The 19,585-nt window shown below is 45.8% G+C and overlaps 1 protein-coding gene across 3 annotated transcripts in view; it reads right to left on the bottom strand.

Moving 5' to 3' along the window:
• Positions 1–11,430, bottom strand: part of USP12 (ubiquitin specific peptidase 12) — an 85,624-nt gene extending 74,194 nt beyond the window's left edge. For 2 of the 3 annotated variants that reach the window (XM_045017158.1, XM_045017168.1), the window contains exon 1: positions 11,242–11,428. In XM_045017158.1, coding sequence (XP_044873093.1) covers positions 11,242–11,289 — 48 coding nt within the window. In that variant the 5' untranslated portion in view covers positions 11,290–11,428. Of the gene's footprint in view, positions 1–11,241 lie in introns of all 3 variants that reach the window. The other variant, XM_045017150.1, reaches the window with a different exon arrangement.
• Positions 11,431–19,585: the final 8,155 nt, after the last annotated feature.

Raw genomic sequence — 19,585 nt, 5'->3', positions numbered from 1 at the left:
TGATACCACTTTCTCAACACAGATATTGAACACTGAGGAAAAAGAAATTGATTGAGATCTCCTGTGATTACAAACTGAAAAGGAGTTTCAGAAATCTGTCACTGATCAACTTTTGGCTGAGTTTAAGAAACGAGTACCCCCTTCTGGCAGAAAAAGCGGCTGCAGTTTTGTTACAATTTTCAACAACATACTTAGGCGAGAAAGCGTTTTCCTCATATGCACATCTGAAAACCAAATACAGAAACAGACTTGATGCCGAACCAGACCTGAGACTTTACCTTTCTCCAGTGGTTCCGGACTTCCAAGAGCTATGCATAGCAAAGCAAGCGCATCCATCACACTGAGGAAATTTAAACTTAAATCCCTGGAAATATTCACTTTTAGGAGGGGGTTCACGAGATTTCACAATTTAGTGAAAGAGGTTCGCAGTCTGTTAAAGTTTGGGAACCACTGACCTAGACTATCCATGACTGGTGTTTATCTAACCCAGGGGTCAGCAACCTTTCAGAAGTGGTGTGCCGAGTCTTCATTTATTCACTCTAATTTAAGGTATTGCATGCCGGTAATACATTTTAATGCTTTTAGAAGGTCTCTTTCTATAAGTCTATAATATATAATTAAACTATTGTTGTATGTAAAGTAAATAAGGTTTTTAAAATGTTTAAGAAGCTTCATTTAAAATTAAATTAAAATGCAGAGCCCCCCAGACCGGTGGCCAGGACCTGGGCAATGTGAGTGCCACTGAAAATCAGCTCGCATGCTGCAGGTTGCCTACTCCTGATCTAACCTGTACTTAAAAACCTCCAGTCATAGGGATTCCATCACCTCCCTTGGAAGCCTATGCCAGTGGTTAACTAACTTTAAAATTACAAAGCTTTTCCTAATATCTAACCTAAATCTTCCTTGCTGCAGTTTATGCCCATTACTCCTTATCCTACCTTCAATGGACATGGAGAACAACTAATCACTGTCCTCTTTCAAACAGCTGTTAACATATTTGAAGACTTGTCAGGTCCCCCTCTCAGTCTTCTTTTCTCAAGAATAAACATGTTTAGTTTTTTTTAAACCTTTCCTCATAGATTAGGTTTCCTAAACCTAATATTTTTGTTGCTTTCCTCTCAATTCTCTCAAATGTATCCCCATCTTTCCTAACGCATGGAGCCCAGAGCTGGACACAGTACTCCAGCTGAGGCCTCACCAATGGCGAGCAGAGCAGGACAATTACCTCCCATGTCTTACATACAACATTCATGTTGATACACCCCAGAATATTAGCCTTTCTCACAGCTGCATCATGCTGTTGACGCTCAATCAATTTGTGTTCCACTATAACCCCCATATCCTTCCCAGTAGTACTACCACCTAACCAGCATTCCCCATTTTGTTAGGAAGGAAAAATCAAATGCACAGCTAAGTGTTGTACTTGTCCTTACTAAATTTCATCTTGTTGATTTCAGACCAATTCGCCAATGTCATTCTGAATCCTAATCCTTTCTTCCAAAATCCATGCGACCCCACCCAGCATGGTATCATCCACAAATTTTATAGTCATACTCTCCACTCCATTATTCAAGTAATTAATGAAACTACTGAACAATACCTATGAACTTTTTGCTGCCAACTGGCAGATGGCACAGAGATACATAGGAGAACTGGAATTCCTTGGGTTCACCAAAAGGGGTCATGTAAGGTCTCTTATGATATGTAGATATGGAAAATGTGCAAGAAGTATACATGCTGAAAATTATATTCTGTAGGCCTTATAAAGACAGGGCACACTACTTTTGGGTGACTTGAGACAAACTTGTCCAAACAGGAGGTGGAAGACACTTATCTCCCTGGTGTACCATTGTGTATTGTGTTTCTTGTTACAGAAACCTATTAGAATACTGAGTCAAATGCTAATGAAGAGCTTGCGGAGACTTCAAAAGGAAACTAACAGGAAGAGGTAAACGGGGGGGGGGGGAAGACCCTGCTTTCATGTGAAGATAAAAGATCTGGTCTGGTCTATCTGGGGTGCAGAGAGATGCCCTGGCATCCTTCAATCTACAAAGACAAGTGCCAGCAGGTTTGATCTTATCAAAGGGGGTTCTCTGACATCCTGGTTGAAAATGCTGAGGAAAGGACATAAGGTAAGCTATCTTGCTGGAGACAGGAATGTCTTGTGAGTTAAATTGCAACTCTAGAAAATCTTATGATTTTGTTTTATATGTAATCATTTGTTTCCAATATTCTTACATTCTATCATCTAAATATCTGTGCTTTGGTAATAGATATATTTATATTGAAAACAAGAATAAGTTTAAATGTTTGTTAAGAAAAGTGTCAATCCTGAATTAAAACTAATAAACTTGTGTGTACTATTCCTTTGAGAGTAGCAAATCTGAGACTTCTGAGAGCGTTCAGTGGACCAGGGGCTGGGTGCTCAAAAGGGATGCTTGGTGTGCCTATCGTTAACCTTCACGGACAGAGCAAGGTCTGCTGAGGCCTGGAAGTTAGTGATCATGTTGCTAGAGGATGTTGGAGTCAGGGAGCTGATCTACAGCAGGCACAGACAAGACTTCCTCATGCTAAGGGCAGGTGGAAGCGAGGTGCCTCACAATTCTGGATGCTCTTGGGAAGTATCACAGTACCACACTCAGGGCTGACTCCTGTTGGACCCCATTAGATAAGCCCTCCCAATTAGATAACAGACCATTGATAACTATTCTTTGAGTACAATCTTTCAACCACTTGTGCACCCACCTTATAGTAATTTTATCTAGACCAGATTTCCCTAGTCATCTTATGAGAATGTCATGTGGAACTGTGTCAAAAGCCTTACTAAAATCAAGATATATCATATCTATTGCTTTCCCCCTATCCACTAGGTTTGTGACCCTGTTCTTGACAAATCCATATTGACTATTCCTTATAATCCTATTATCCTCTAGCTGCGTCCAAACTGATTAATATTTATTCCAGTATCTTTCCAGGTATTGAAGTTAAGTTGACTGATTTATGATTCCCCAGGTCCTCTTTGTCCCCCTTTTTAAAGATAGGTAGTAGGTTTGCCCTTTTCCAGTCCTCTGGGACCTTACCTGTCCTCTGAGTTCTCAAAGATAATCACTAACAATTCCAAAATTACTTTGGCTAGCTCCTTAAGTACTCTAGAGTAGTGGTTCTCAAACTAGGGCCGTCACTTGTTCGGGGAAAGCCCCTGGAGCCGGGCTGGTTTGTTTACTTGCCACATCTGCAAGTTCGTCCGATCGCAGCTCCCACTGGCCGCGGTTTGCCGCTCTGCCTCCAGCTTTCATCCAGATCACATCACACAATCCATTGTCTACAGCCAAGCTCTAAGATACAACTGCATTTGCTCCAATCCGTCAGACAGAGACAAACACCTACAGGATCTCTATCAATCGATCTTAAAACTACAATACCCACCTGGTGAAGTGAAGAATCAGACTGACAGAGCCAGAAGGGTACCCAGAAGTCACCTACTACAAGACAGGCCCAACAAAGAAAGTAACAGAACACCGTCATCTACAGCCCCCAACTAAAACCTCTCCAGCGCATCATCAAGGATCTACAACCTATCCTGAAGGATGATCCCTCACCCTCACAGACTGTGGGAGACAGGCCAGTCCTCGCTTACAGACAGTACCCCAACCTGAAGCAAATACACACCAGGACCTACACACCACACAACAAAAACACTAACCCAGGAACCAAACCCTGCAACAAACCCCGGTGCCAACTCTGTCTGCATATCTGTTCAAGGGACACCATCATAGAACCTAACCACATCAGCCACACCATCAGGGCCTCATTCACCTGCACATGTACCAATGTGATATATGCCATCATGTGCCAGTAATGCACCTCTGCCACCTATATTGTCCAAACTGAACAGTCTCTACACAAAAGAATAAATGGACACAAATCTGACATCAGGAATTATAACATTCAAAAACCAGAAGGAGAACACTTCAATCTCCCTGGTCACTCAATAACAGATTTAAAAGTGGCAATTCTTCAACAAAAAAACTTGTATGTTCCACTCCATGTATCCGATGAAGTGGGGTTTAGCCCATGAAAGCTTATGCCCAAATAAAATTTGTTAGTCTCTAAGGTGCCACAAGGACTCCTCGTAGTTTTTCCTATTCTACCTCCACATCGGAATAGTTTGCAACTATGCCTTCACTACTGTCCCACTGAGAAACAGCCAGCTCTCCTTAACTCCTTTATCCCTTATCCTCTCTGTATCAACCCAATTTTCATCAAGCAACATGAAAGAGTCAAATTGTAAATGTAAATTTTGAATATTTTTAAATCTTTATTTTGTAAGAAAATTAAAACACCACTTAAACTAAGGACTTTTATCTCAGCATTATAACTATACTGTTGGGACAAGCTTCAGCATAATGTGTGCATTAATTTACACTATGATTGTAAATAAGATCCTAGATTACCAGTAAATTTAAACACAGCAGGTTTAAAATGTGTATCTTCATCTAGCTGTCCTATCCCAAGATCCTAATAAAGCACAGACATTTCGAAATTCATTTTAAATTTTATAACAGCTTTATCCCAAAGCACATCAGTCTTATGGTTTATTAACTCATGAACATAATATGTACCCGATGTAAAAATGTCTTAGTTATGTATAGACATATATTTTAGTTCATCACGAGATTTAACTGAAACAAAATGATTTAGGTGACAACACAGAATGTAGAGTCCTCTCCTACATTACCTGTTGAAATCCAACCCATACCTGATGACTGTTCAGTAGCTTACCTGAAAGAACTTTGGGTGCTCTCTCATACCACAAATATCTGTCACTACAGTAGACTAGCAACCGTTAATGGCAATTTTAGCTGACATAGCTATAGAAAGTAATATATTTAGAATAGTTTGGGCCTCCTTTGAAACTTTTGCTTGATATATTAAGACAATAATACAGAAATTCATAAAAACTGCAGAACAGTCTCCCATGGGAAGTGGAGGAAGCCCCACTGCTTGAGAAGTTTATAACTAGACAGAGAAAAAAGCCTAGAGAAAGTACTGTAGGGAATGATCCAATAGGTCTCTCCCGACTTCTGCTGTCTCTAACTTCTAAATTCACATTTTTGTGCTCTCAAAAGGAGATGTGTATATAGCTCCTCCATTCATATTACAGTTTTACAGAAGAGTGGAATGCAAGATTTCCTACAATGGTCTGCCAATGTGCCTCATGTCATAAGAACATAAGAACGGCCATACCGGGTCAGACCAAAGGGCCATCTAGCCCAGTATCTGTCTACCGACAGTGGCCAATGCCAGATGCCCCAGAGGGAGTGAACCTAACAGGCAATGATCAAGTGATCTCTCTCCTGCCATCCATCTCCATCCTCTGCCGAACAGAGGCTAGGGACACCATTCCTTACCCATCCTGGCTAATAGCCATTTATGGACTTAGCCACCATGAATTTATCCAGGTCCCTTGTAAAAATTGTTATAGTCCTAGCCTTCACAACCTCCTCACGTAAGGAGTTCCACAAGTTGACTGTGCTCTGCGTGAAGAAGAACTTCCTTTTATTTGTTTTAAACCTGCTGCCTATTACCGTATTGTCCCGAGTATAGGCCGCACTTTTTTCCCCTAATGTGAGTGTTTAAACTAGGGGTGCGGCCTACAATCGGGACAATAGCCGCGGCGGGAGCCCAGAGCCCTTTAAATCCCAGCCGCGGCAGGGAATCAGAGGGCTCTGGGCTGCCCGCTGCTGCGGGGAGCCCAGAGCCTTTTAAATCCCAGACGCAGCAGGGAATCAGAGGGCTCTGGGCTGCCGGCAGCCGCGGGGAGCCCAGAGCCCTTTAAATCCCAACCGCGGCCGGGAATCAGAGGGCTCTGGGCTGCCCGCTGCGGCGGGGAGCCCAGAGCCTTTTAAATCCCAGCCGCGGCCGGGAATCAGAGGGCTCTGGGCTGCCCCAGCCGTGTCCCTGCTTCCCCGCCGCCTGGCTCCGACCCCGGCCGCGTCCCCGCCTCCCCCGCCACCCGGCCCCGCGTACCCGCCTCCGCCGGCCCTGGCCTCGCGCCGCCCAGCTCCAGCCCCGGCCACGTCCCCGCCCCCCCCGCCGCCCGGCCCCAGCCCCGCGTCCCCGCCTCCCCCACCGCCCGGCCCCGGCCCTGCGCAACCGCCTCCGCCGGCCCTGGCCTTGCGCCGCCCAGCTCCAGCCCCGGCCGCATCCCCCCCCACCCCCCGCCGCCCGGCCCCAGCCCCGTGTACCCGCCTCCGCCGGCCCCGGCCTCAGGGCCGCCCAGAGGGGGGGGCAAAGGGGGCAATTTGCCCCCGGGCCCAGCAGGGGCCCCCACGAGAGTTTTTCGGGGGCCCCGGAGCGGGGTCCTTCACTCACTCCGGGGGGCCCGGAAAACTCTTGCGGGGCCGGGCGCAGGAGCTTCTTCTGCTCCTGGTCTTCGCCTGTGGGGGGGGGGGGTCCTTCCGCTCCGGGGCGAGTTACCGCCCAAGCGGGACCCGCTGCCGAAGTGCAGCCCGGTCTTCGGTGGTAATTCGGCGGCGGGGGGCCCTTCCGTTCCAGGACCCACCGCCGAAGTGCCCCGAAGACCGGGCTGCACTTCAGCGGCGGGTCCCGCTTCGGCGGTAATTCGGCGGCGGGGGCGCCCCGCGGCGGGTCTTCGGGACACTTCGGCGGCAGGTCCCGGAACGGAAGTGGCCCCCCCGCCAAAGACCCCGGGCCCCCGGAATTCTCTGGGCGGCCCTGCCTGGCCTCGCGTCCCCCGGCGCCAGCCCCGGCCGCGCATCCCCCGCCGCCCGGCCCCGCGTCCCCCGCCACCCGGCTCCGGCCCCGGCCCCGCATCCCTTCCTGGCCGCCCTACTCTGGCCGTCCGGCTCCTGCCACATCCTCCAGCTCCGGGCTCCGGCCGCGTGATTCCTGCCCTGGCCCAGCATCCCGGGGCTCCTGGCTCCAGCCGTGGCCGGACTGTAGTGCCGCCAGCCATATCCAGGCAGCGCAGTAAGGGGGCAGGGAGGGGGTGTTGGAGAGAGGGCAGGGGGGTTCGGGGTGGGGGTGGATAGGGGTTGGGGGGGTCAGAGGGCAGGGAACAGGGGGATTGAATAGAGGCAAGGGTCCTGGTGGGGCAGTTAGAAAGGATCAGGGGATGGATGGGGCGGTGGGAGGCAGTCAGGGGAAAGGGTTCCAGGGGCTGTCAGGGGACAGAGAGAAGGGGTGGTTGGATGGGGCAGGGGTCCCTGGGGTGGGGGGAGGTGTCAAGGAATGCGCGGGGTTGGATGGGGCAGGAGTTCGTGGGGGGCCATGATCCCTAACCCTAAGAACATTTGCTAATGTTGTTGATTGTTGTGCAGGGGAGAGGGTGAGAACTGTTCCCATCAGTCTCCTTGTTGTCCATTCCTTTTCCCTTCTTTATTTACAGTATAACTACAAAATAGTTTTCAATATTTCTGAGTATATAACATATGCCGTCAAAAGCAGGACTACCAAAAGTGTTAAAAATACTGGTACATGTCTTCCTATTCATTAAATAAAATACTGTTTTACTGTTCTACTAATGTGTATATTTTCTTTAAGTTAAAAAAAGTTAAAAATTTATTTTTTTTAAATAGCACCAAACTTTAAGGGTGCAGCTTATAATCAGGAGCGGCCTATACTCGGAACAATATGGTTATTTCATTTGGTGACCCCTAGTTCTTGTATTATGGGAATAAGTAAATAACTTTTCCTTATCCACTTTCTCAACATCACTCATGATTTTATATACCTCTATCATATCCCCCCTTAGTGTCCTCTTTTCCAAGCTGAAGAGTCCTAGCCTCTTTAATCTTTCCTCATATGGGACCCTCTCCAAACCAATAATCATTTTAGTTGCCCTTTTCTGAACCTTTTCTACTGCCAGTATATCTTTTTTGAGGTGAGGAGACCACATCTGTACACAGTATTCGAGATGTGGGCGTACCATGGATTTATATAAGGGCAATCATATATTCTCAGTCTTATTCTCTATCCCCTTTTTAATTATTCCTAACATCCTGTTTGCTTTTTTGACCGCCTCTGCACACTGCGTGGACATCTTCAGAGAACTATCCACGATGACTCCAAGATCTTTTTCCTGACTTGTTGTAGCTAAATTAGCCCCCATCATGTTGTATGTATAGTTGGGGTTATTTTTTCCAATGTGCATTACTTTACATTTATCCACATTAAATTTCATTTGCCATTTTGTTGCCCAATCACTTAGTTTTTTTAGATCTTTTTGAAGTTCTTCACAATCTGCTTTGGTCTTAACTATCTTGAGCAGTTTAGTATCATCTGCAAACTTTGCCACCTCACTGTTTACCCCTTTCTCCAGATCATTTATGAATAAATTGAATAGGATTGGTCCTAGGACTGACCCTTGGGGAACACCACTAGTTACCCCTCTCCATTCTGAGAATTTACCATTAATTCCTATCCTTTGTTCCCTGTCTTTTAACCAGTTCTCAATCCATGAAAGGACCTTCCCTTTTATCCCATGACAGCTTAATTTACATAAGAGCCTTTGGTGAGGGACCTTGTCAAAGGCTTTCTGGAAATCTAAGTACACTATGTCCACTGGATCCCCCTTGTCCACATGTTTGTTGTCCACTTCAAAGAACTCTAATAGATTAGTAAGACACGATTTCCCTTTACAGAAACCATGTTGACTACTGCTCAACAGTTTGTGTTTTTCTATGTGTCTGACAATTTTATTTTTAACTATTGTTTCGACTAATTTGCCAGGTACCGACGTTAGACTTACCGGTCTGTAATTGCCGGGATCACCTTTAGAGCCCTTTTTAAATATTGGCGTTACATCAGCTAACTTCCAGTCATTGGGGACCGAAGCTGATTTAAAGGACAGGTTACAAACCTTAGTTAATAGTTCTGCAACTTCACATTTGAGTTCTTTCAGAACTCTTGGGTGAATGCCATCTGGTCCCAGTGACTTGTTAATGTTGAGTTTATCAATTAATTCCAAAACCTCCTCTAGTGACACTTCAGTCTCTGACAGTTCCTCAGATTTGTCACCTACAAAAGCCAGCTCAGGTTTGGGAATCTCCCTAACATCCTCAGCCATGAAGACTGAAGCAAAGAATCCATTTAGTTTCTCCACAATGACTTTATCGTCTTTAAGCGCTCCTTTTGTATTTCGATCGTCAAGGGGCCCCACTGGTTGTTTAGCAGGCTTCCTGCTTCTGATGTACTTAAAAAACATTTTGTTATTACCTTTGGATTTTTTGGCTAGCCGTTCTTCAAACTCCTCTTTGGCTTTTCTTATTACACTCTTGCACTTAAGTTGGCAGTGTTTGTGCTCCTTTCTATTTGCCTCACTAGGATTTGACTTCCACTTTTTAAAGGAAGTCTTTTTATCTCTCACTGCTTCTTTTACATGGTTGTTAAGCCACGGTGGCTCTTTTTTAGTTCTTTTACTATGTTTCTTAATTTGCGGTATACATTGAAGTTGGGCCTCTATTATGGTGTCTTTAAAAAGGGCCCATGCAACTTGCAGGGATTTCACTTTAATCACTATACCTTTTAACGTTTGTTTAACTAACCCCCTCATTTTTGTATAGTTCCCCCTTTTGAAATTAAATGCCACGGTGTTGGGCTGTTGAGGTGTTCTTCCCATCACAGGGATGTTGAATGCTATTGTATTATGGTCACTATTTCCAAGCGGTCCTGCTCTAGTTACTTCTTGGACCAGCTCCTGCGCTCCACTCAGGATTAAATCTAGAGTTGCCTCTCCCCTTGTGGGTTCCCGTACCAGCTGCTCCATGAAGCAGTCATTTAAAGTATCGAGAAATTTTATCTCTGCATTTCGTCCTGAAGTGAAATGTTCCCAGTCAATATGGGGATAATTGAAATCCCCCACTATTACTGGGTTCTTAATTTTGATAGCTTCTCTAATTTCCCTTAGCATTTCATCATTACTATCACTGTCCTGGTCAGGTGGTCGATAATAGATCCCTAATGTTATATTTTTATTAGAGCATGACATTTCTATCCATAGAGATTCTATGGAACATGTGGATTCGCTTAAGATTTTTACTTCATTTGAATCTACATTTTCTTTCACATATAGTGCCACTCCTCCCCCTGCCCGACCTGTTCTGTCCTTCCGATATATTTATCTCTGAGGAGAGACTATTTCTACAGGTTAGAGGATAGCTTGGTCTCAAAGTTCAGCACTCTCAAAGAACACTAAATTCATAATTTTTTTTTAGTTAGAGATAGAAAAGTTCTATTACACCAATTAGTGTGCTCATAACTCTTTCTTCACAAATAATTATGGATGAAGTCCAATTAAAAATAAACACTGAAAGATGTATTCCCATCAGGACTTGAACCAATGCAAACAGTCCAGACTACATACCAGTACATGTGCCATATTGCACAAGACTAACTACACTGGATGCTAATGCAGCTTTTAAGGGTAACCAAGGGTGCACCAGATTGCCAGTGTGACATGACAACCAAGCCCACACAACATTAGTGAGGCACTATGTACTAACAACTCTACATCATAATTTTTTGTCAGCAGCAAGGGGGGGGGGGGAATCAAGATCTCTAGAAATCCTATACTCAATAAAAACCAGCTTGAGCAAATATTTTAAAGCATCTGCAAGATTTCCAGTACAATTTTGACAAAGACTTCTCTCTACTGGTTAACTAATGATTCCTAGTTTCCTGTGTGGTTATTAAATCAAGTTTCACCATATGTCCATATTACGCTTCCCCACCCCCATCGCCATTAGTGCTTGCCTCAATACTGCATTCTCTAAAGCCGATTAACTACACCCAGGTTTTGAGTCCCTCCCACGGCGAGTGGCACACTCTTCTACATGAACACACAAAACCCAGGCAGAGAGGAAGCACCGCTCCGAGGAGCCTGGTTTTCCCGAACCCCCGTAACCCGTGTCACCTGTTTGCAAGAGAAGGAAGCGCCCCCCTCACGCCCTTTCCCAACACGCGCGCGCGCGCGATGCTGCAGGGCCCCCGTAGCGCACGCGCCACCTTCCGTCCCATTTCCAAACCCACCCCCCGATTCAGTGCCCGGCTCACACGCCACCCCCCCGCCACCCCACCCGAAGCATGCACAGGCGCCCCAGAACCCGCCCCCTCAAGCCCGCCTCGCCAGGGGGCTCCCCCTCACACCCACCGCCCGGCCCCCCTATATCACCTCCCTCCCCACAGGCCCCGCGGGTGCCCGGCCGCCCCCTCACTCACCATGGTACAGATAGAGGCGATTTTGGAGACCGTCATTAGGATTTCCATCCGCCCAGCGCCATCTTCCGCCCACTCACAGCGCCGAGCCGGGGAGGGGGCAGCCCCCACCAGCCGCTGCAGCGGGACACGTACCCCGCGCGCCAGACCCGCCGCCCCAACCGCCGGGCGCGCGGCTCTAAGCGAGGCAGAGTCTAGAGCGCGAGACCCTCACACACCCCCAGCCCCGCGCGCGGGCACAGATCGCGAGCCCACCCCGCCTTACGCCGGCTCCCTCTGGGCCCTAGCGCCGCTCCCGGCCTAGCGCCGCCCAAGGCCTGCCCTCTGCTTCCTCTCGGGCCTTTGCGCCGCCCACTCTAAGCGGCTCCCAGCACCGGGCTGTAGCACCGCCCCACATTGGCTCCCCCCGGGTGTAGCGGCGCCACGTGGGCTCTCTCCGGGCCGTAGCTCCAGTGTGCCAGTCAGCCCAGCTGCCCCCGCCAGACTGGGCCCCTCCACCGCCCACACCTGGAGGGGCGGGCCCACGTGCAGGCTGGCAGCGCAGCATGTGGCAGCAGTGGCCTGCGGCACCTGGCCGAAGTCAGGCACCCGGAGTCCAGAAAGCATATGCCTGGCTTACAAAGCAGGGGCCCGTGGAGCCTCACCAGTGGCGGGCTCTTGCTGTTTGCTGCCGCTTCCTTGCTTGGGGACGTGGGGGGCAGAAACGTAATTCTCCTCACAGGGGAGAGTGGTAGGCAAACCCTGGAGTCCAGGAGCCCCAGCATTGAGACCAACACCCCAAAGCGCAAACAGTCAGGCAAGCTGGGTAGTCAGTGCCATGGCCCTGCCCTGCCACTATTAAACACTCACAAAGCTCCAGAACTGGTAAAACATTGTGGTGACATTCACAAACAGGAGCCTGATTTGCCACTGTGTTACTTCTGCTTTAAACAGCTGTAATGCCATTGACGTGGGTGGGGTTACACCTGCATAGTGTAATCCACACACCTCCTGGGTATGGGGTTCTGTCCCATCTAATGGCTCTAAGGCCTGGTCTACACTGGGGGAGGGATCGATCTAAGTTATGCAACTTCAGCTCCGTGAATAACATAGTTGAGGTCAATGTATTTAGATCTACTCACCGCAGTAACAGCCAGTTGGCTTTTAGCTCATGCGGTAGAGCAGGGATGGCCAACCTGTGGCTCTTCAGAAGTTAATATGCGGCTCCTTGTATAGGCACCGACTCGGGCTGGAGCTACAGGGGCCAACTTTCCAGTGTGAAAGGGGCAGGGCCGGCTCCAGACCCCAGCACGCCAAGCGCACGCTTGGGGCGGCATTTTGCCAGGAGGGCGGCAGGCAGCTCCGGCAGACCATCAGCAGTCATACCTGCGGGAGGTCCACCGGAGCCATGGGACGAGCGGCTCGGGTGGACCTCCCGCTGGTCCTGCGGCTCCGGTGGACCTCCCGCAGGCATGCCTGCGGATGCTCCACCAGAGCCGCGGGACCAGCGGACCTTCCGCAGGCACATCTGCAAGAGGTCCCCTGGAGCCGCAGCACCGGCAACCGCCAGCGCACCCCCTGCGGCGTGCCGCCGTGCTTGGGGCGGCCAAATTCCTAGAGCCGCCCCTGGCCAGGGGGGTGCTCACTGCTCAACCCCTGGCTCTGCCACAGGCCCTACCCCCAGTCCACCCTTTCCTGCCCCCTTCCTTGAACCTGCAGTGCCCTCACGCCTCTCCCTCCCCCGCCCCAGCTTCCTGCACACCACGAAACAGCTGATTGGGAGGTGTGGGGAGGCACTGATCAGTGGTGCTGATGGTGGATGGGAGGCGCTGGGAGCAGGGTGGGGGGGAGGTTGAACTAGATGACCTCCTGAGGTGTCTCAACCCTGATATTCTATGATAAGGGGCTGCTGACATATTACAGTGGTTCGTTGGCAATGTACATTGGTAAATTCTGGCTCCTTCTTCGGCTCAGGTTGGCCACCCCTGCGGTAGAGGTTTATGCACTAAGCTCCAGAGGTCCCTGGTTTGATCCTTTTTTCATTTGCAGACCCCTACAAAATTTCAAATGGAGGTGCAGACCCTTTTGGAAAGCTCAGGCATAGTCTGCAGGCCCCCTGGGGTCGCTGGACCACTGGCTGAAAACCGCTACACTGGAGTAACACAGGGTAGATCAGCCTCCCTTGTGTTCATTCACAGACATGTATCTGTATGAATTTTCAAACCACCACCACCCCTCCTGGAGGTAGAGTTGCCAATTTCGGTTGGCTGTATTCCTGGAAATTTCATCACATGCCATAATCTTCAATTCCTGGAGACTCCAGGCCAATCCTGGAGGATTGGCACCCCTACTTGGAGGTGGAGTCTGCATCTCTGCAGAGCAAAAAGCCTGAGGCAGATGATGCTGCAAAAAGCCTCAAGGCCTGATCCTGACACTGATATCAGCATTAAAAAAGTCATTTATCTGGACACAGGAGTACCACCGGCTAATTGTACATTATGTGAAAAAGTATTTCCTTTGATCAGTTTTGAATTTGCCATTCATGCTGAGGGAATTGATTGATTGTTGCGATGATGAAAAGACAAGGGGAGAAGGGATTTTTAATGAGATTTTTTTTATTGTATTTTTTTAAGTGGGTAGGCATACCCCTGACTCAATGGCAGAACCTGTTCCAGGAAGAGACAGGCTAAACCTGCAGCTGCTGAAGAGATAGGGATTATCAGAGGGGACAGTTTATACATATACACAGTAACTCCTCACTTAAAGTTGTCCCGGTTAACGTTGTTTCCTTGTTACATTGCTGATCAATTTGGGAATATGCTCATTTAAAGTTGCCCAATGCTCCTTTATAACGTTGTTTGGCAGCCGCCTGCTTTGTCCGCTGCTTGCAGGAAAAGCAGCCCATTGCAGCTAGCTGGTGGGGGCTTGGAGCCAGGGTGGACCGGCAGTCCCCCTATCAGCTCCCTTATCAGCTTCCTGCTCCCCTAAATTCTCTCTGCAGCAGCCACCCAGCAGGCTATCAGTTGCCGGCAGTTCAGCTGTCCCTCCCCCAATACCATGTGCAGGTCCTGCCCTCTGCCTTGGAGCTGCTCCTGGGAGCCTCCTGCTTGCTGTGCTGGAGAGGGGGGAAGAGGAGGGCTAATGTCAGGGTGTCCCCCTCCCCCCTACTCCTGCCCCCCGCTTATCCCTTCTCCATATAGAACAGGGTGGGGACAGGACAGGCCTCAGGATGGAGAGAGCTTGCTGGCTGCAGCTGCTATCTCAGCTTCCTGATGTTTTTAAAGGCAATGTACTTAGAACAGTGTCAGCATACTTAAAGGGACAATGCGCATCTCTCTCCCACACACACAGCGTGTGTGTCTTTGTCTGCCATGCTGTCTCCCCTCCCTTCATTCATGCTGCCTTGTAGTGTGAGGCTACATTAACAACAATCTGTTAACCCTTGAGGGCTCAGCCAAGTGCTAGTTCATCATTTAGCAGTAAGGCATTCCCAGGCAAATATCCCACCCTCTTCCACCCTCTAACTTCACCACCTCAATGAAGCTTCACAATCATCATTGCTGTGTACAGTATTACATTGTTTGTTTAAAACTTATACTGTGTGTATATATATAAAATATAGTTTTTTGTCTGGTGAAAAAAATTTCCCTGAAACCTAATCCCCCCATTTACATTAATTCTTATGGGGAAATTGGATTAGCTTAACATCGTTTCGTTTAAAGTCACATTTTTCAAGAACATAACTATGACGTTAAGCGAGGAGTTACTGTATTTTTCAAACAACAAATCTAGAACTAGAACAAGACCTGTGTCCATTCATCTTAAATCACTTTATATGAGACTCCCTTTCCTCCATCCTTTGTCCTTTTAGATTACAATGTCTTTGAGGCAGTGACTGTCTCTTCCTACACATACGGAAAGTGCTGAGCACATTTTAATAAATAATAATAAGTACATAAATAAACTGTGTTTAGAAACAGGTGGCCAAAACTCATAAGAGCTTTTTTTTCCACTGTGAAAACCATAGATTTTTGAGTCTTTACTATATAAACAATTATGATTCTTCACTTCTGAAGGTCATTAGAAAAATCCTACTAAACATGAACATTAGACCCAAAAAATGCAGCTCAATAGCTCTTTCAACTAAAAATCGGGGGACAGAGGTATATGTTCAAAATGAGCATTATAGTAGAACTATTTGTTGCAACCTTAATTTTGGAGTTGTGAGCACTCCATAATATTAACTACTTGATGGATCATTTGATGATTACCTGTTCTGTTCATTACCTCTGAAGCACCTGGCATTAACTACTGTTGGAAGACAGGATACTGGGCTAGATGGACCTTTGGTCTGACCCAGTATGGCTGTTCTTATGTTCTTATGTACTCTTCCCTGGCTCTACAGATCATAGAGATCCTTGCCTATTCTCACAATTTTCCCCCACCTGTTTCTGTCAAGAGCATATTTTTCCCACTGATATCACATTAAGACCTCTTAGGCCGTGCTCAGTATTATCCCTCCATCTTCTCCTTGGTCAACCACAAGGTTAAGCATCATAAGGATGTCTATCCAAAAGACACTTAGCTCGTCTGTCTTTCATCATTCTAACAACATGCCCTGCCCACTGAAGACAAGTTTTGACCGCTAGGCAAGGTCAACACTATACTTTCCAACTGTGGTTGACCTCGTCTCCCCACATTGCAGTAAAATATATAGAGCCTTGTCTTCACTAGGATTTTACAGCAAGATAACTAACGTGCATTAGCTATCTCACTGTAAAAACACACCTCTTTTGGCAGTGAAGACATAGGCACAGGTGGGGGTGCATTTGTGTTGTACGCTCATTGCGCTATTGGTCAGGTGTGTGTCCTTGAATGGAGGAACAGAGGGTATATACTGTCGGTTTCCTTAAATTTTAATTTCTTTGCTTTTTAGGTTCTGTGTTAAGTATATTATTGGTAAATCTACTTTACCTGACACCAAGCACAGTGTTTTTGTGTTATCATTTTATATATAGTACACTGAGATTAGTCCAAAGGCAGCAACTCTGTACCTAGCTCCTAATTCATCAGGAGTCATTCAAGTACAATTCTAAGTCAGTTTTATCTCCATAATCTTAACACCTGAAGAAGAAGAAAATTAAAATAGTTTATACATATTTACAGTAGTTATAGGAGCAGGGGGGAAATAACCAGATCCTTTGCCAAATAAAGAAAAACTATATGAGATTTTAGCAAAGAAGGATGTTTTTTAGTGTAGTCTCTCTGTTTAGAGGATAAGAGCCTTTCTTCTTTCCTATACTTTGGAATCTATAAGAGTCCCATTGTTAAAAACTTGTTACTCCTTCTCTTGTTTAAGAGTTCTCAGTTGACATTTAAGAAATGTCATCTCACTATCCTCAATAACCCTCTCTGAATCTTGTAATTGTGCTACTTTATCTTATCCCATTGTGAACCAGCGTATACATAGTTAGGTTATTTGATGATTGAAAGAAATGATATCAGTTAATGGATTTTACTCTCTTATACCACCTGAAGCATTTATTTAAGGTAATTCTCAAATGGTAAACAGTTAATAAGGAACTTCCCTTTTGTTCTGTCCTCATGTGATTGATTGGCGATCCCTCAATTTGAGAATGATCTCTACCATGGATTTACATATGGGTCCTGAGAGAAAAAGGTTACTGAATATTGAACTGCAAAGAGTATTTCAGCTAACAATTTTTTGTCAAATATATCAGCAGTAGACAAAAGGCGAAAGAGAAAATGTGTCCAATAAAAAATGAAAATAGGAATTTTGAGTTAAGAATAACAGAACAATAGATTTTTAAATCATTACTGCTTTTTGTCTTTAGACAGCTAAAAGAAGATGGAGCGCTGGCTACGAAGGAGATCATATTTCTTGAGGGAGTCAGTGTACGCATATAAGAATGGATATCATTATGAAAAGAGGTGCTCATGTACTACAGTGATAAGAACAATATAAAAACCCAGGCCCTGATCTTGCAATGATCTCTACATGAATGGACCTTGCCTCCCTGTGGAGCCCAGTTTTCTTTAACGGGGTTCTGGTCTGCATAGGTGCAGGGGCTTGTGCAGAGCTCATTGGAAAAAGAGGACCCTAGGTACATAGTATATAATGTTGTCTACTTAAAGTATTAAAAGCACCAGTTTCAGTTACAGTACCCTCTTGTGTTTTATGAAGGGAATTTGGTCCTTATTACGGGTGTCAGATTAACAGCTCTGGAGACCAACATCCTCTGTTTATCCTCAGCACAAGCATAGCAGAAGCCAGTGACAGGACATCTTTTCCGTTCAAATCCTTCCAATGAACTTCAGCCCTAATTTAGAAGAACTGCTGCTGGGGAGGAGTGGACGGGAAGGGATGATGAAGCCCAGGACTGTTTGGCCCTTTTGCTTCCTTCCAGAGCAGCAAACAAAGGTGTCAATTGTGATGGTTTTTGCGGTGTGGGTTCTGCTCTGTAAGAACTAGAGTAACAACTCATTTCAAATAGGCTACCCAACAGCTATCATGTAATAACTTCCAGTCATTACGTTTGAACTGGCAACCTACATGTAAAATGTTGTTTTACACTATTCCAGTCCCTTGAGGCAACCAGTTCCCTACAACAGTTAGATCTAAAGGAAGCAGAATAGAAATTAGCAAAGTACCATGCAAAATAGTAAGCATTTATACATTGGTAAATTGATCAATGGGAGCACAGAAAATATTGGAAAGAACTTCGCAAGTAAAGTAATTAAAGAATGCTTACCATTGATTTCTGATATGTCTCACACGGTGCTAATGTTTATTATTTTTGCTGTGATTGAAACATATGTCACTGTTAGACATATTTTGTTCTTTGGCTGATTGTAAAGCTATTGTTCATGTGCGGGTGGCAATCAGTCCTTAAACACTGCTGTCTTTGTTGTCAACAAAAAAGTACAATCATTTTGATTCACTCTCTTGGAAGATTTCTACCCTGGAAAATTAGTAGCTTCCCTGATGTACTTGCAGATGGCCAGCTGGTTTAATAGCCCCATCTGGTTATACTTATAATTTTGTTTTTTTAAATAGCCACATACATGTCTGATAACTATGAACTCACCACTAAGGAGTACATTCACTGAGAAGAGTGTTGCTGAGACCCAGGGCTCATGTGTGAGAGAAGGGGCAAATCTTGAAATTCTTGCTTAGGTTTTATTGAGTCCTTATTTAGACCAAAGTCATGATGCCAGCTCTCATGATTTTCTTGCCAGTCTCAACATTTGTTGCTTTTCTTAAAGCCTCCAGTTTAATTCTTAGAATTATTTGAGAATCTCCACTTTAATTAAAAAAACCACAAATATGCTTCTAGCCCTCCTGGTTGCTGAGAAAAGCTTGAAAATGTGAACCCTGAAGGCAATGACACTAGAAAACAAAACAAAAGAACCCACACATTTTTTTTTAATTACATGATTTTTAAGCCAGTCTCATGGTTTCTAGTGACCGGACTCTTGATTTTTAAAGGCTTGGGATTGGCAATACTGTTAATGAGAATGTGGTGTAAGGACCTCAGGATTTGGGACAGAAATTTCATAGTATTAACATTTACATTAGAATGCCTTCCATTAAAGGATTTCACGGCACTCTGTAAGCACTGAAGAATTAATCAATTACAACTGCCAGTGAGGTAAGCGAGCATTATCGTCCCCGTTTCACAGATAGAAAAACTGAGGCACACAGGGCTCAAGGGACAGATCACTGTCCTTTATTGATTCTCACTTTTACTTCTTTTTAATCCACCATTAGTACTTTCTCTCTCTCAGCCCTACATCTTTGTGTAGAGCAACTGTCGTAGCGAAAAGAAGAGGCATGTCAGAGTGCAGCCAATTCTCACTATTTTATTGCAAGTCTTCTGATAACTGATGTTTTACTTAAAGTCCCAGTTACTAGATACAAGTGATTATTATTTGAGAATTTCATCTTTCATTCATTTTTAAAAATAAGTTTCTAGATCATATTGTTGCAGTCCAAAGCTTGAAAACATAGTCTGAGCACGCCCTAAGGTTTCAAAAAACTAGAAGACAAATAAGAAGAACTCAATGTATTTTAAGATATAAGTATTGTAAAGCCAATCTTATGATATTTTGAAATCTGGTTTATGATCTTTTAATAATTCAAGTTGTCAATACTGGGTATAGCTTCAGAGACCAAAAGTCACCCTTCACTTTGGAAGGTGGGACTCTGGACTATGGCTGTATAAGGGTATGTCTGCATAGCACATTAAGCCCAGGCTCTTACTCAGGTTTAAGTCCAAGCCCTCCCATCTGTCCACACAGAAGTAAATTTGATTTGAGTTAGGAATCCCTAAGGACTCAGGTGTGC

Source organism: Mauremys mutica, chromosome 1, assembly GCF_020497125.1.
Source record: "Mauremys mutica isolate MM-2020 ecotype Southern chromosome 1, ASM2049712v1, whole genome shotgun sequence".
NCBI classification, from domain to species: Eukaryota; Metazoa; Chordata; order Testudines; family Geoemydidae; genus Mauremys; species Mauremys mutica.
This window is presented reverse-complemented; position numbering and strand designations above follow the sequence as displayed.